Source organism: Bos indicus, chromosome X (assembly GCF_029378745.1).
Source record: "Bos indicus isolate NIAB-ARS_2022 breed Sahiwal x Tharparkar chromosome X, NIAB-ARS_B.indTharparkar_mat_pri_1.0, whole genome shotgun sequence".
Lineage (NCBI taxonomy): Eukaryota > Metazoa > Chordata > Mammalia > Artiodactyla > Bovidae > Bos > Bos indicus.
Genome location: NC_091789.1, coordinates 59,337,466 through 59,356,078, shown reverse-complemented (window position 1 = coordinate 59,356,078; position 18,613 = coordinate 59,337,466). Strand labels below are relative to the sequence as shown.

Here is an 18,613-nt window from a genome sequence, read left to right as displayed (position 1 = left end):
CACCAGCTTTGAGTGCCCTGTTTCATGCACTGAACTTGGACTGGTCATGTATTTCACATATGGTAATATACGTGTTTCAATGCTATTCTCCAGAGAAGGCAATGGCACCCCACTCCAGTACACTTGCCTGGAAAATCCCATGGATGGAGGAGCCTGGTGGGCTGCAGTCCATGGGGTCGCTAGGAGTCGGACACGACTGAGCGACTTCACTTTCTCTTTTCACTTTCATGCATTGGAGAAGGAAATGGCAACCCACTCCAGTGTTCTTGCCTGGAGAATCCCAGGGACGGGGGAGCCTGGTGTGCTGCCATCTCTGGGGTCACACAGAGTCGGACACGATTGAAGTGACTTAGCATAGCATAGCAATGCTATTCTCTCAAATCATCCCACCCCCGCCTTCTCCCACAGAGTCCAAAAGTCTGTTCTTTATATCTGTGTCTCTTTTGTGTATCTTTCCGTTTGTAATTATGGAGGGAATGGAAATGTTTCGAACCAAATTGATCTGTGCTCAAATCCTAGCTGTTATCTATGTTGATGAATCTCTCTGATCTTCAGTTTAATCATCTATCAACAGGGGATAATAATGTTTACCTTGCAAGGCTCTTCTTGTTAGGATTAGTTGTAACTTATGTAAAATGTCCAGGCACAATGCTTTGCAGTGAGCTAAATGGACACTATCATTATGCCATGAAAAATATGGTATTCCATGTTTGAAATGAATTACCTTGCTTTTGATTATATCACTTCTCTCTTCTAGTGATTCTTGCCCTTCATGTCCCAAATATTAACTGCTCTGGCAGAATGGTACCAGGTATTTTCACATGATCATGTTAAGTGACTGCTGGAAGAACGCTGGCTCTAGCAAGTAGTGGGTAACTGTGAATTTTGTCTTCATTTTTTTATATCGTTAATAACATACACAAACAGCAGAAGAAACATGACAGAAGTGGATACTGCAGTGAAGCAAGAGCAAGAGTTCCACAAAGATTTAAAGTACAGATTAGGGTCCTAATTACCAAATCCAGAGTTACTGACAGTCTAAGGAGCTGAAACGTAAGAAGTAATGTGTATGCATGCTCAGCTGCGCCTGACTTTTTGCAATCCCATGGACTGCAGCTTGCCAGCCTCCTCTGTCCATGGGATTTCCCAGGCAAGAATACTGGAGTGGGGTGCCATTTTCTCCCCCAGGGAATATTCCTGACACAGGAATTAAACCCACATCTCCTGTGTTTCCTGAATTGGCAAGTAGATTCTTTACCACTGAGCCACCTGGGAAGCCCCATATGAAGTAATACTGCAAGTTAATATATCATCTTTAAAATGGACTGTGGGAAAAATAAAGAACCTTATCTCTTACAAAACTGGATACTTAAGTTCAGTTTGAAGTGAAGTGTTAGTTGCTCAGTTGTGTCTGACTCTTTGTGACCCCATGGACTTTAGCCCACCAGGCTCCTCTGTCCATGGAGTTCTCTGGGTAAGAATACTAGAGTGGGTTGCCAGGCCTTCTCCAGGGGATCTTCCTAATCCAGGGATTGAACCTGGGTCTCCCATATTGCAGGCAGTTTCTTTACCATCTGAGCCACCAGGGAAGTTCAGTTTGCAGTAACCATTACTGCCAAAAGTTACTTCATCATCAGGCACAACTCCTAAGACTTGTTTAAAAACAACATACACTCAAGAGTTTCATCAGCTTAGAAAGACCCACCACAAAATCCCAAGATAATAAGGCCTTTCTTTAGTGCTTTTTTAAAGGGAATATTCATATAATCTCAATTAAAATTGCTAGAAACTTTACCACATGCTTAGGAAATAGAAATGACAGAAGAAAGTGAATAGGATAATTATAATTGGAATGTAATTTTACTCATATATATATAAATGATTTAAAGTTCAGGATGTTAAATAGCAGCCTAAACAATTCGTTGGTTGAAGGGTTTCACTATTGGGATTACACACATGCTTAGGAGTCCCCAAGGAATTTATTGCATAGCACTTGAATAACTATTTATAAGAGAAAACAATTGTACTGTACTATAGTATGGGGCTTCCCTGGTAGCTCAGCTGGTAAAGAATCCACCTGCAATCCAGGGGACCCCAGTTTGATTCCTAGGTCAGGAAGATCCCCTGGAGAAGGGATAGGCTACCCACTCCAGTATTCCTGGGCTTCCCTGGTGGCTCAGATGGTAAAGAATCCGCCTGCAATGCGGGAAACCTGGGTTCTATCCCTGGGTTGGGAAGATCCCCTGGAGGAGGGCATGGCAACTCACTCTAGTATTCTTGCCTGGAAAATACCCATGGACAGAGGAACCTAGCAGCCAAAGTCCATGGGGCCACAAAGAATTGGTAATGACTGAGTGACTAAGCACACAGTATGGAGGCACTGAGATTTCAGGCAATTATAAGGTGAAAGGACAAATTGTCTTGCCTGAATTAAAAGGAGAGAGGAGTAGAAGCTGCACTGTTCTGTATGCATACCACTTCAGTTTAGCGAATACTTACATTTAGAAATGTATTATAAAAGAACATTCTTAATGCCTGCCTGGAATAGAAACCATTAATCTATCCAATTTTATTTTTAAATATATTCTCATTTATCTTTGGGTACCTTTACCAAATAACTCTTCAAACTGTATCAAATGTTAAAGCTAGAACTGTTTATATAGTAACATCTTAAGGTTGGGACCATTTGCATTATTAATTAATTTTATTTTCTGACTGCAAAGATCCTGAGATTGTCTTACCTGCAAGTACTCTTGAACCTGTAGTTTTTTCACTGCTAGTTGATGCCTGTGGATACACACAGCTGTAATTCATGCAGGTTAATAATGTGTCTACTTGAGATGTTTGGGCATCTTGTAGAGAATACATGGGGAGGAAAGCCACATCGATTGCTATCTCATGGTTCAGACCTGTTACAGAAAAATCACACATTATTAAAAGTGTAGTTAGTAACATGGTGCTAATGAGGCCAGATCTGATGGTCTGATCCTCACATGTGCCAGATAGCTTCAAAACTATAAAAAAATAACTTTCAAAACTAAGGGACTAAGCCCTTTGCTGTGCAAATGCTTATAAATACATTGTACTGATTGAAAGAGGAGACACTTTAGAGCAATCTAGCATCATTGTTGGAAATAACAGTCCCAAATCTTTTAAATATTGATGGATGGCTTAAATATTAATATCTAGAGAACAGCCTAGTCACAAAAATGAAGACATGTAGAGAATTTTCATCATCATTTATGATAGATGCCATTACAGGACAGGAGAATTCAGAGATAAGTACTGGTTCTCTTACTGCCATTTTGGACTTATGGATATAAGACTCAAGCAAGGCCAGGGATGGAAGTACCAAGGTTCCATTTGTCCTCAAACATACAAGAAAAATTTCAGTCACTCACCATTAGGGCGAGAAAAGGTTGCAGCTTGGGGGAACCACCACCATGCATCCTGACCTATGTCTGTTGTCTCTTTATGAGGGTCAGTGTCAGCTAGGGTGGATTAAAAAAAGACTTCTGACAGGCAAGGGTTTTAGCTGGGTATTCAAGCATGAGTAGCGCTTAAATAGAGAGAAGGGTATTTCAGGTAGGGCAGGAAGAAGCCAAAAGTACAGGCCAGAGTAAGGAAACCATCTTGACTGGATGAAGGAAAAATATGCAGAGCACAGCTTGAAAACTCTGAATTCTACCCACTCAAACCAGAAACTTAGAAGTTATCCTTAACTCTTCCCTTTCATTCTTCCCTGATATTTAGTCAGCAAGTCCTATAGATTCTATGACTTCAGTATCTACACTATTCATCCCATAGCAATTCTTAAGTATAGAGCATGAGCCAATGATATGTAAACAAGTCCTTCCAGTTAAGCTGTAAACTGATCCAGAAACTCAAGTCCATTCTTTGTTTTTTATGGGTAAACAACATTAAGTTCCATAGCTTTAACTTAACAAACAACTAAGGGCTACTTAAAGCTTTTTAAGGATTACTAAAATCTGGTATTCATAAACTAAAATAGTCATACCATCTAGAATTTACTGTGGATTCCAATTCAGTATTGTAACTCCCTCATAACTCAGCAATGCTGCAAAACTCATGTCAGTGTGCATACTGGTATTCTATTTCCTTGATTCTAATACCAAATCTAAGGCATACCATCAATTTAATAATGGGTTTTTAATAAAAAGAAAACACTGCATTAAATGTACCCATTGACCATAAGATGCATTCCAACTTGCAAATGTAAAAAAAGAGAAAGAGTGCTTTAGAATTGAGAAAATATCAAGTTGGAAACCTTGATTTTTAGGAAGATAGCTTTATTATCATTGTGTCATTGACACTATTATGAGTTGCTTTCTAAATTATAGAATACTGTGAGTTTAGCTTCAACATTACTGGTAAAATTTGTCATGAGTTGTTTGGCTAAACTAGAGTTCAGAGTGCAAATGTATAAGCAAATATGCCCAAGGCCGCTGTACTTGATGTTCCTGTACATAGAATGCTCTTTCCCCAGATAAACACACAGCTTGGTCCTTCACCTCTGTTAGGTGTCTGGTGAAATGTTATTTTCTTAGGGAGACCTCCCTGACCACTCCATTTAAAATTTAGCCATTTCCAATGACAGCACTCTCCAACCCCTTTCTTTTAGCATTGATCATTATACCTCATTTCACCACAGGGCTCTGTTATCGTTTGCATTAACTCATGTAACCTCAGTCCCAAGAGCAGCACTGAGCATGCCTTAGGTGCTCAGTAAATATTTGTGAAATTGAGTAAAAGAAAGTATACGTGCGCATTTCAATGTACAATTTTCAACTACTTAGACTTTAGGACATTTGTGCACTGTATTCAAATACGAATTCATCCATATTCACAATAGCAAAAGAGATGAACACAAATATCCTCCCCACAATGTACAGGTATAATGCACTTCAATGGTGACAATTTATGTGTTACTTAGGTAACTTGCAACATACTACCTAGGTAAGTGTGGTAATATATGTGGATTATATTAAAAATTAGAGGGAAATAGAAAATCAACAAAATAAGCTCATATTCCTCTTTTGTAAAGTGTATTGTATGCAATTTATATATCTTCCTCTCAAATTCTTCGTTATCACTGTATTCCTTTTCCAATGAAAGTCTATGTGTTTGTGTGTGTATGTGTTGGGTAGGATCCCACCACCTAGCATAGTACTTGGTATATGCTATATTTTATGAAATCTAAAATATCATTGTTTTTTAAGATGATCATTATTTTTTACACCACTAAGGAAAAAAATACTACCAATTAAACAAAGGCATGGCATCAATTTTAAGATGCATATACATTTTAAAAGATATTAACATACGGGGAAAAAAGTGTGTCTTACACTGATGAAATCTGATAGTAGGTACTTAAGGTTTAAGGATTAAATTACTTTTATTATGCAATGGAATAAGGGACAGAATTAAGGGGTAGCAACAGTAACCTATACAATCCAGTGTGCTGCTCCATTTGGGATACAAGAATGAGAAGCATGTCAGTGGAATAGGATATCCTAAGGATACAGCCAGTGAAGAAACCAAGAGGAAGGGAATCCAGTTCTACTCAGATTTTAATGGTTCAAGTAGCCTTCAACATGGAAGGAGGCATTCCTCAGGGCTACAAATAATTGGTCCTGAGCCTGCAGGCTAGTGCCAAGGAGGGCAGGAATTATGTTGCTCTGCTTAGTTGCTTTAATAAGAGGAAAAAATCAAGAGAAGTAAAGCCTTATGATTTCCATGTAACTACAGCATATTACATTACTTTGATGTTAATGCAATTACTTACTTACAATTTGTGATGATTTAAATGCATTTTCCAGAAAAGGAAAAGAATGATACAAAATTTTTTGACAAAAAAAATCCTGATTAAAAAGTCTACAAAACACTATCTTAACATTCTCCTTGCTGCTGCTGCTAAGTCACTTCAGTCGTGTCCGACTCTGTGCGACCCCATAGACGGCAGCCCACCAGGCTCCCCTGTCCCTGGGATTCTCCAGGCAAGAACACTGGAGTGGGTTGCCATTTCCTTCTCCAATGCATGAAAGTGAAAAATGAAAGTGAAGTCACTCAGTCGTGTCTGATTCTTAGCGACCCCATGGACTACAGCCCACCAGGCTCCTCCGTCCACGGGATTTTCCAGGCAAGAGTACTGGAGTGGGGTGCCATTGCCTTCTCCGAACATTCTCCTTAAATTACACCTATTGTTACTGGAGTTTGTATCTCTTGATATCCAAGAGATAAACAGATGGCTTTCAGAGGTTTACTAAAGGTTGGCTGAGTAATTATTTTCCTTACTGTCTAAGTCAAATGCAAACTGAAGCTTTAATTGACTCATAGCATTTCATGAGCAACTATTAATAAATTAGTGTTTGCAGAATCAATGATGTACTAATGCCATCTTTAAGTCCGATCAAGCTTTTGAGAAGTATCTTCTTAATATTTTAAGTGAGAAACAATTCTTAAAATTGACCAACAGATTAAAAAGCTTATACTTGGGCTAAATGCATTGAAAATTTCATCTTACTTCATTCAAATATCTTCTCTTTGAAGTATGTTATTATGTAATATGCAATGGGCTGAGATTTTAGCACATACTATCTACTTATTTGAGTTAAGTGAGATGGCATAACAAGAATTATTAACACAAGAATTGGTACTTTTGGGATAGGTTTCTGATATTGCCACAGTACCCAACTGGTTGTTGGGAGCCATTTGAATTGTGGGAAGGAAGATTAATAATTCTGTGCAGTATTTTCAATAATGATTCACCCTAGAGCAGTCAGAGCTAACGACCAAGTAATGGGATTATGGTCTGAATAACCTTTCTGGCTCCCAGAATAAGACACTTCAAAATTACTGGGCCCTCCAGAGATCAGCAAGATAAAGCTGAAGGATAATAAACTACTAGAAGGTAGTATCAGTGTAGGTTGTACACTCTTAATGTCAGAAGAACTTTAAAAATCATTCAGACTTATCTGCCTTCATTGGTATAGCCAGTTATATCTGAAAACAGGGATCTAGAATAGGGGTCAGCAAACTATGAGCTGGGGGCAGGGATCAAATGTAGCTTCTACCTGGTTTCAAAGAATCCATGGCCTAGGAAACTTTTTTTTCATTTTAAATGGTTGGAAAAAAAAGAATATTTCGTGATACATGAAAATTACATGCAATTCAAATTTAACTGTCTATAAATAAAGTTTTAGTTAAACATAGTCAGGCACATTCATTTACACATTGTCTATGACTGCTTTCACACTAAAACAGCACAGCAATGAAGTATCACCTCACACCTGTCAGATCAGCCATCATTAAAAAGTAAAAATGGAACTACCATATGACTCCTGGCTATATATATATATAAAAACTCCACTAATTTGAAAAGATACACACACCCTATGTTCATAGCAGCATTAATGATAACTGCCAAGATATGGACGCAACATAAGTGACCATCAACAGATGAATGGATAAAGGAGATGTGGTGCACATGCACAATAGAATACTACTCACTCATAAAAAAGAATAAAAATTTGCCATTTGTAACAACATGGATGGACTTGCAGAGCATTATATTAAATGAAATAAGTCAGACAGAGAAAGACAAACACTATATGATATTGCTTATATGTGGAATCTAAAAAATAAAACAAACTAGTGAGTATAACAAAAAAGAGGCAGACACAGATATAGAGAACAAACTAGTTGTTATGGGAAGGGGGAAGAGAGAAGGGGGAGGGACATTATAAGGGTAAGGGATTAAGACATGATTTCTCATTATGGCCTGACTTTTACCTATCTAGTAGGTAAGACTAGAAGATATTCAGGATTCTTTTATCTTTAAAATTAAGTACCTCATCAGGAACGATCCCTTTTCTCCCTTCCTGCAAGAAAACTCACAGAAAATTACTACTGGATGCTGGTAATTTGTTATTTACAGGCACCTAGTAATACTTACTTTTTCTGTTTTATTTTATTTATTTATTTTTCTTTTTAAAAAATTTTATTTGTTTTATTTTAAATGTTCTGTTTTATTTAATCCACAGGTAGCTTATTTTTCAATGTTTTTATCCCTGTAAATCCACTTACGCCCTTGAAAAATGGTAGGATATAAAACAGTCCAATTCTAACATGAATTACAGCTGGTTAGGCATAACAACAAATTAGCCTCCTTTACATCTGATTCTTGCTTTTCGGTGACACATAAGATAGCTGAAATGTTTAGAGGATCAGTAACATGTTGAAAAGAAGAAAAATATTCAATTTCTATGACTCCAAATGAACTCATGATTTTCATGGTTACTTCTTGTGATGTATGGGAAATCTCTGCTGTAATTTGTTTCCTCGATATAAAACTAAGATAGATAAACTACCCAAAGAGACCAAGCAATGCAGTCTAGTAAAAAGAAGCTTTTGAAACTTAGATCTGAGACTGTCTAACAGTCAGTGGGAATTCATACTTTTCATAAATTATATACATATACACAATCACATGGATGTAATATTTATATGTGAGGAGGTAGGGAAGAAGAGTGGGAGAGAGTAAGGGGGAAAAAGGAATCTTGATAAAGGTCAAGGTAATTCATTCCAGTACTAGAGATATAAAAATCTATGAAATACATTTTCTTTCAGGCATTAAATTAATTTGCTAATGGCATTGCATCATTCTTTCACTTAAGGTAATCATATCTTCCTTTCAAGTACAAATAAAAAATTTCCCTTGATCTAGAGAGTACCTCACTTTGGCTAAGATTTTATTTCATAATTAACTTTGTGTACATTTTTCATTCATGAGAAACAAAATTTAAAAATGAAGTTTAAAAATGTGTTGACTTTAAATTTTTATAAGTTCCATAGCTACATGTCAGTTTAGAACAACCTGAGAAAATAAGTTTATTGTCACTTATCAGACAATATAGTTTTGGGACTTCCTGGTTGGTCCAGTGGTTAAGACTTCGAGCTTCCACTGTAGGGGGCTCGGTTTCGATCCCTGGTAGGGAACAAAGATCCTGCATGCTGTGCGGCATGGCCAAAAAAAGAGAAAAGACAAGGTCGTTTTTTTCAGTAGCTTCTTTCTTTTCAACCTAAGTTACTTGAGAATTTTATTTTCTTCACAGGCTAAACAGACAGAAGTTCATAGGATCTTCTCTTAATTATCCCTTTCTCTTTAACCGACATTTTACCCTTTAGTGGTTCAGATGCACTGAGAAAGAAAGGCAGAGAATATGAGCAAGAAAGTGGTGGCTAAAGGAGAAGAGAATCGGTTTTAGAGACAGTCGGTCAGGGAATAGAAAAGTTCCCTTGGTTCCCACTCTTCTCTCCTCAAATACTTTCCAAGGATTTGCCAATATTTAAAAGCACACAATTAAAGCTTCATGTATTCTAGGATGTGTTCCCATTCCTTTGGTTTGAGCCAAACAGGAGCTCTTTGGGTTTAACTTTTTTTTTGGATGGGTGGAGGTGAAATGTTTAGTTTTTTTTGTTTTTTTTTTGTTTTTTTTTTTTAAGCAAAATAATATCATCTGTATTTAAATTATGTCACGTAAATAACATTCACAAGGGCTTTCCTGGTGGCTCAAATGGTAAAGAGTCTACTTGCAATGTGGGAGACCTGGGTTGGATCCCTGGGTTGGGAAGATCCCCTGGAGAAAGGCACGGTAACCCACTCCAGTATTCTTGCCTGGAGACTCTCCATGGACAGAGGACCCTAGCAGGCTATAGTCCATGGGCTCGCAGGACATGACTGAGCAGCAAAGCACAAGGAGACAGTAACATTCAAAGAAAAGAACAGGTGACTTACCTAAGATGGTTAATTCAAAATGTCCAAGGCTTCGGGCGCTCTTAAAATGATCAAGTTTTGGGACCCTTCCTTCTGGTGGTACGTATTTTGCAGGCTGAGAATTAAACTGCTGACCAAGAAAATGTCTGTGCTCGGAACTAAATTTTCGTGGAATACTTTCAGGATGAACCCGGCTGTAACGCAGGTGATCTATCAAGCTGAACTTCTTGTCTCTCCACAGCTGACTTTCCCATTTATCACTTATAGTTTTTTTGGCTCTCACTACGAAGGTATGACTGGGGTTTTCTCGACCTGCTAAAGAAACAATGAGATAAACACAAATAAACTATTACTTATATTAAACATAAATAAACTATTATTTATATTACTTATAAACTAATGAAATCAGGTAATTCAGTACAAAGAAGCAGATTAATAAGAAATAGCTTAATTAACTGTAAAAATCAAACAGCCACCTAGAAAACATAAACTGAATGTCCAAAAGATAAATGTTATTAAAGTGAGGAATGAACTAAAATTTGCCTTCAAAATAAACTTTTACTCCAAAGTATTAAAAATATTGTTTTCTCTGTTGCTGGAATTAATGAGATTTTTAATTATCTTCTTTATACTTTTTCTGTCTTTCCTAAATGTTCTTAAACAAACAAACATTCCTTTTATTTTCAGTGATAAATTCAAGTTAAGTCAAATTCATGAGAATAAGAACATTTAGAGATTGAACCACTCCTCACTACTTGTGGAAGGTAAGCTTAAAATAAATTTTGTTAACTTTTGCTAAAAGTACCCTGAACAAATACAAAATATAGTCTATTTCTTGGATATAACACTCTTTCAAAAGGACCATTTATATGATATTCCTTTCAGATATAAATAACATATGAAAAACAAAGAGGGAACTAAATTGAAAGACCACTTCAACTCTTGATTGTTCTCTGTCATCAAGTGCATTTATCATTTATGTACAACTTACTTAACATATTTAGTTTCTAAGGCAGAATATAATTTATCTCTTACACACTGTGATATTCATTCACTCAGCAAACCTATTATGTACCAGATACTGCACTGAGGAATTTGGTAAAATAACATTTTAATTTAATAATATACACTGGAATCTGAAGACATAGAGTAGAATCAGTAAAAAAGCCAGATTTTAGCACTTCTCACTTTGTCAGTTCTGCTAGCTCAGACAACCTGAAGCAAATTGTTTTTTCAGAACTTCATTCCTAAGTTTAATAAGGTTGCTGAATTGCTTCCTTGTATGCTGCTCGTGCCTTGGCGTTTATTATTTTCCTAATATAAAAGACCTTGCTGAGACAGAAGGGTGTTTCAACAGCGAGGTTTCAGTGTGGTTAATATATCACTTCTGCTTTTGGACTTTATTCCATATCCCCAGACTACTTTCTTGGTTTCTTAACCCTAGACAGAGACTGAACATTTATTACAAGGTAAAATACTAGACTGAATTTTGAGAGAAGATAAAGAAGTTGAACTTCTTACCAGGAATTTAAAATACTGCAATATTACAAAAGAGTTTCTTTTTAATTCTCAAAATTTAGTTGATGAACACACTTAACTTCCTTATAATACCGCTTGATAACAAAAAGGATAGAACATATAATCACATGTGAAAAGGAAAGGACTCAATAAAAGCCAAGAGGAAAACTCTAATAGGACTAAACTGGAGATTGGGCAATGGATTTAATCCTTTTATCTTCTAGAAATGAATTCCTCTTATCTAAACTAATAAAAGTACATAATCAGATCAGCAATAAGTAGATATTAGAACCCAATATAGTGAGAATTCCTGACTGATTTGTTCTAAAATATGCAAAGAACAAGTTATAGGCCATTCCAATTTTGAAAAATTAAATAATTTCATCTACTCCATAGGAAAAAAAATCCTCTAATTCACACTGTCTGATAAGAATAAGTCTGATAGTCTGATATATTTTCTGTGCTTGTGTTCTCATTTGAGTGTTAAGAACTGGCAAGGTTTAATGCTCACATGAAAAAGTTCTTCTGAAAAAAATAATGTATAGTTTTTTAATTTGGTAACTTGGGACTGTAACTATCTCAATTATATGTTTCAAAATTAATACAAATGGGTATGAGATCAGTACAGGAGATATTGGCAGTCACCGGTTATGAATAGTAAGATTTCAAGGGCAACAATTAGGAAAGAGACAAAATGTATCTAGAGTTCAGGTTTTTCTAAAAATGGAAAATCATATACTATAATTCTTCAATTTTTAGCTTGAATATTACTAATATTACCATACAAAACACATTATGCTTTAGGCCCAATACGTAACTAAGATGGGCTTCCTGGTGGCTCAGTGGTAAAGAATCCACCTGCAAAGCAAGAGACCCAGGTTTGATTCCTGGGTTGGGAAGATCCCCTGGAGGGCACGGCAACCCACTCCAGTATTCTTGCCTGGAGAATCCCATGGACAGAGGAGCCTGGTGGGCTACAGTCCATAGGGTCACCAAGAGTCAGACACGACTGAAATGACTGAGCATGCACATATGCACATATCTAAGATACAGCTTAATTACCTAGCAAAATTATACACACACATATATAATTATTTATCAGAATTATAGTAATCATTCTTATTTTAGTGAATCATTTTACCCTTATTCCTGATGAGAATGGATATATATTTTAATGAAGAAAAATTTCAGAATACCACATTTAGGTTGTGAGTTGAAAAGGTCATTGTATAAATGTGTATGTGTGGTGATTTTGTTTCTTCACTGAATCTACACTAAGCATTTCATTGTGTGGATAAGAGTGACAGGTAGGGGTGTATGAAGGCATAGGGGAGTGGGAAGAGCTATTTCCTTTGCCTCTTTCCTGTTTGCCTTCAATGACCCCATGCTGGTGCAAGAGCTACAAGACTGGAAAAAAACAGGGTATTTCAGTCAGTGATCAGGTCTGTGCTTGGTAGCAAACATATAAGGACTTTGTAAAGGATGGTGTAAGTCAGAAGCTACTTATAATGTCTTATGATCTCAGTAGTACTATCACTGTTTATTGCTAGATTTTCAGTGTATGTCTCATTTACTTATGTTACCAGATACAAAGGATAAGATGTTAAACTCTGTAATCTTCAAAATACCTAACACAATCAAATTGCATACACAAATTAGCTATATATTCACAAAATGAGTACTTTTGAATTTACACACATAATAATTTCCAAAACTAACATGAAACATATCTGGGAATACATTAGTAACCATGTTGACACATATAGATCCAAATTCATTAATTAAGCCTGAAATATAATAACACAAAGGGGACTGTGTAAAACTAGAAAGCTTCTGCATGGCAAAGGAAACCATCAACACAAAGGTTTGCTTGCTCTGAATAGCTAAAAGTTATCAATATACTTTAAATATTGATAATAATTAAGAAAATAAAGAGAAATTAAATTTAAAGGGAATTATTTATAATCCTGGGCAAAATAATTTATTATGAAAATCATATAGATTCAAAAAAAGTAAAAAATTAAACCAGTCATTCATATGGTAACACATCCCAGGGTTTATACTCACATAATCTGTAAGAATTAACGGATTATTTTTACTTAGTTTCCAGATTTTTTCTGTAGAGGGATGCTATACAAATGTGACAACTCTGAGAAACATTTACAGTTTAAAAAGTACTTTTGAACATCTGTTTAAAAGTCTTAGGCTAATTTTATTAAGTAAATAAAGGGATGCTATCATCCCTTTTGAGTGCATGCCAGTCACTGAGTCCCATCCAACTCTTTGCAATGCCATGGACTGTAGCCAACCAGGCTCCACTGTCCATGGAATTTCCCAGGCAAGAATACTGGAGTGGGTTGCCATTTCCTCCTCCAGGGGATCTTCTTGACCCAGGGACTGAACCCGCATCTCCTGCACTGGCAGCTGATTCTTTACTACTGAGCCATCTGGGAAGCCTGATGTCAATTTCAGAGATGAGTAGGTTGACATATAGAGTGACTGAGTTACCTCTGTTCACACAAGTTAAAAAACAACCAACCAACCAACCCTGAGGTATAGTATTATGGTACATAAATAAAAATGAAAATACAACATAACAACTTTTAGGATTCAGTGAAAGTAGTGATCAGAGGGAAATTTATAACATAAATACTGATATTAAAAAAGATATTCAATAATGTAACATTAAACTTAAAGGAACTAGGAGTGACAGAAGTAATTATGCTTGAAGTAATTATGCTTAAAATAAATATAAATGAAATAGAGAATAAAAAACATAATAGAATCTAAGAAAGCAAAAGTTTGTCCTATGTAAAGGCCAGCAAAATTGATAATCGTCACCTCTACAGACCCAAGGAGTGAAGACATAAATAACTAAATTCAAAAATACAATGTGATTCATTACAGAGATAAGAAGAATTAAAATAGAATACTATGAACAATCATACACCATAAATTAGAAAACTGAGCTGAAACAAATTCATAAAAGCAAAAAAAATTGCCAAAACTCATTCAAAAGAAAAAAAAGGAAAAAAAAAATCTCCACAGACCTATAGCAAGTAACAAAAGAGTCCAAAATGCAGTACTTGGATGCAATCTCAAAAACGACTGAATGATCTCTGTTCGTTTCCAAGGCAAACCATTCAATATCACAGTAATCCAAGTCTATGCCCCAACCAGTAATGCTGAAGAAGCTGAAGTTGAATGGTTCTATGAAGACCTACAAGACCTTTTAGAACTAACACCCAAAAAAGATGTCCTTTTCATTATAGGGGACTGGAACGCAAAAGTAGGAAGTCAAGAAACACCTGAAGTAACAGGCAAATTTGGCCTTGGAATACAGAATGAAGCAGGGCAAAGACTAATAGAGTTTTGCCAAGAAAATGCACTGGTCATAGCAAACACCCTCTTCCAACAACACTAGAGAAGACTCTATACATGGACATCACCAGATGGTCAACACCAAAATCAGATTGATTATATTCTTTGCAGCCAAAGATGGAGAAGCTCTATACAGTCAGCAAAAACAAGACTGGTAGCTGACTGTGGCTCAGATCATGAACTCCTTATTGCCAAATTCAGACTTAAATTGAAGAAAGTAGGGAAAACCACTAGACCATTCAGGTATGACCTAAATCAAATCCCTCATGATTATACAGTGGAAGTGAGAAATAGATTTAAGGGCCTAGATCTGATAGAGTGCCTGATGAGCTATGAATGTTCGTGACATTGTACAGGAGACAGGGATCAAGACCATCCCCATGGAAAAGAAATGCAAAAAAGCAAAATGGCTGTCTGGGGAGGCCTTACAAATAGCTGTGAAAAGAAGAGAAGCGAAAAGCAAAGGAGAAAAGGAAAGATATAAACATCTGAATGCAGAGTTCCAAAGAATAGCAAGAAGAGATAAGAAAGCCTTCTTCAGCGACCAATGCAAAGAAATAGAGGAAAACAATAGAATGGGAAAGACTAGAGATCTCTTCAAGAAAATTAGAGATACCAAAGGAACATTTCATGCAAAGATAGGCTCGATAAAGGACAGAAATGGTATGGACCTAACACAAGCAGAAGATATTAAGAAGAGATGGCAAGAATACACAGAAGAACTGTACAAAAAAGATCTTCATGACCCAGATAATCACGATGGTGTGATCACTGACCTAGAGCCAGACATCCCGGAATGTGAAGTCAAGTGGGCCTTAGAAAGCATCACCACAAACAAAGCTAGTGGAGGTGATAGAATTCCAGTTGAGCTATTCCAAATCCTGAAAGATGATGCTGTGAAAGTAATGCACTCAATATGCCAGCAAATTTGGAAAACTCAGCAGAGGCCACAGGACTGGAAAAGGTCAGTTTTCATTCCAATCCCAAAGAAAGGCAATGCCAAAGAATGCTCAAACTACCACACAACTGTACTCATCTCACACGCTAGTAAAGTAATGCTTAAAATTGTCCAAGCCAGGCTCCAGCAATATGTGAACCCTGACCTTCCAGATGTTCAAGCTGGTTTTAGAAAAAGCAGAGGAACAGAGATCAAATTGCCAACATCCGCTGGATCATGGAAAAAGCAAGAGAGTTCCAGAAAAGCATCTATTTCTGCTTTATTGACTATGCCAAAGCCTTTGACTGTGTGGATCACAATAAACTGTGGAAAATTCTGAAAGAGATGGGAATACCAGACCACCTGATCTGCCTCTTGAGAAATTTGTATGCAGATCAGGAAGCAACAGTTAGAACTGGACATGGAACAACAGACTGGTTCCAAATAGGAAAAGGAGTTCGTCAAGGCTGTATATTGTCACCCTGTTTATTTAACTTATGTGCAGAGTACATCATGAGAAACGCTGGACTGGAAGAAACACAAGCTGGAATCAAGATTGCCGGGAGAAATATCAATAACCTCAGGTATGCAGATGATACCACCCTTATGGCAGAAAGTGAAGAGGAACTAAAAAGCCTCTTGATGAAAGTGAAAGAGGAGAGTGAAAAAGTTGGCTTAAAGCTCAACATTCAGAAAACAAAGATCATGGCATCTGGTCCCATCACTTCATGGGAAATAGATGGGGAAACAGTGGAAACAGTGTCAGACTTTATTTTTCTGGGCTCCAAAATCACTGCAGATGGTGACTGCAGCCATGAAATTAAAAGACGCTTACTTCTTGGAAGGAAAGTTATGACCAACCTAGATAGAATATTCAAAAGCAGAGACATTACTTTGCCAACAAAGGTTCGTCCAGTCAAGGCTATGGTTTTTCCTGTGGTCATGTATGGATGTGAGAGTTGGGACTGTGAAGAAGGTTGAGTACCGAAGCATTGATGCTTTTGAACTGTGGTGTTGGAGAAGACTCTTGAGAGTCCCTTGGAGTGCAGAGAGATCCAACCAGTCCATTCTGAAGGAGATCAGCCCTGGGATTTCTTTGGAAGGAATGATGCTAAAGCTGAAATCCAGTACTTTGGCCACCTCATGCGAAGAGTTGACTCATTGGAAAAGACTCTGATGCTGGGAGGGATTGGGGGCAAGAGGAGAAGGGGACGACAGAGGATGAGATGGCTGGATGGCATCACTGACTCGATGGACATGAGTCTCAGTGAACTCTGGGAGTTGGTGATAGACAGGGAGGCCTGGCGTGCTGCGATTCATGGGGTCACAAAGAGTCAGACACGACTGAGCGACTGATCTGATCTGATAGCAAGTAAAGAGATTCAAAAGAAAATTTAAAAGGCTATTCCATTTAAAATAGCAACTAAAAGAATAAAATACCTAGGAATAAAATTTAATCAAGGAGGTGAAAGACTTCTATACTGAAAACTACAAAACATTGTTGAAATAAATTAAAGAATACCTAAAAATGAACAGAAAGAAATCCCATGTTAATGGACTAGAAGAACTAATATTATTAAGACATCAATACTATCCAAAGTACCTGCAGACTCAACGCAACCCATATCAAAATCCCAAAAGCTTATTTTGCAGAAATGGTCAAATGGATTCTTAAATTTTATATGGAATTACAAGTCCTCAACGCTAAAGCAATCTTGAACAACAGGGACAAAGTTGGAGGGCTCATACACCCCAATTTCAACAGCTGATACAAAGCTATAGTAATCAAAATACTGTGGTGCTGGCATAGGGACATACATATAGACCAGTGAAAAATAATTTGATATTTAACAATGGTTTTCAATTCAGTGGATACTAAGTCAATGCAATTTTTCCTATTCATTGTCCATGGACTACAGGAAACTTAGTGATACTTCCCCATGTTGATGGCAATAATTTATCTGACCATTAACAACCTTTCAAGTTTATATTGGTTCTACTTCAAATCCAAGAGGCCTGTGCTCTGGACTCTGTTTTCTAAGTGGTTATTACACCTCAGTCTATAATCATTTAGGCCTCTAGTTCTTAAATGTCCATGAGCAGTTTTAGTTTTAGTTCCTATTCACCACTTAATCTTTTTTGTTTCTGCCACTTAGGGATTTTTAATTCTTGCTTTCAACTTGGTTATATATTTATACTACAATGATTTCCCCCTTATTTTCTATCTTTTATTTGGGGTGGAGTACAATCCAAATCCCTTTGTGGGTTCTTAATCTGTCAGACTGACTAGAAGTCAATTCTCAAATAAGAATAACTCATAAAGCAAGAAGGATCTAAAGTATTAAAATGTCTACAGAGACGACCCCTTATAAGATCTGCTTTAAACAAACTCACTTTAAGGATACCCTGCCAGAACTAAATTTGTGTCAGAAAATTTGTGTCACTTCAGAAAAAAAAGCCCCAAAACTGAAACTACAACTATCTTTTAAGCTTTAACTATGGTTATTGTCAAATAAAAATTAAACTTCCTACTTCATTCTTCTCTTAATTAAAAATAGTACATCTGAAGGAATGTACTACCAGGGAACCAATTTACTAAGTGTTGTTCAGTTCAGTTACTCAGTTGTGTCCGACACTTTTTGACCCCATGAACCATAGCACGCCAGGCCTCCCTGTCCATCACCAACTTCTGGAGTCTACCCAAACCCATGTCCATTGTGTCAGTGATGCCATCCAACCATCTCATCTTCTGTTGTCCCCTTTTCCTCCTGCCCTCAATCTTTCCCAGCATCAAGGTCTTTTCAAATGAGTCACTTCTTTCCATCAGCTGGCCAAAGTATTGGAGTTTCAGTTTCAACCTCAGGGCCTCCAATGAACACCCAGGACTGATCTCCTTTAGGATGGACTGGTTAGATCTCCTTGGAGTCCAAGGGACTCTCAAGAGTCTTCTCCAACACCACAGTTCAAAAGCATCAATTGTT

The 18,613-nt window shown here is 36.9% G+C and overlaps 1 protein-coding gene across 2 annotated transcripts in view; it reads right to left on the bottom strand.

Annotated features, from left to right (window-relative positions):
- RADX (RPA1 related single stranded DNA binding protein, X-linked) overlaps positions 1-18,613 on the bottom strand; it is a 98,674-nt gene that overhangs the window by 9,739 nt on the left and 70,322 nt on the right. Inside the window, exons 12-13 of one of the 2 annotated variants that reach the window (XM_070785184.1) lie at positions 9,818-10,108; positions 2,742-2,909 (exon numbers count right to left, since the gene is read on the bottom strand). In XM_070785184.1, coding sequence (XP_070641285.1) covers positions 2,742-2,909; positions 9,818-10,108 — 459 coding nt within the window. Of the gene's footprint in view, positions 1-2,741; positions 2,910-9,817; positions 10,112-18,613 lie in introns of both variants that reach the window. The other variant, XM_070785183.1, reaches the window with a different exon arrangement.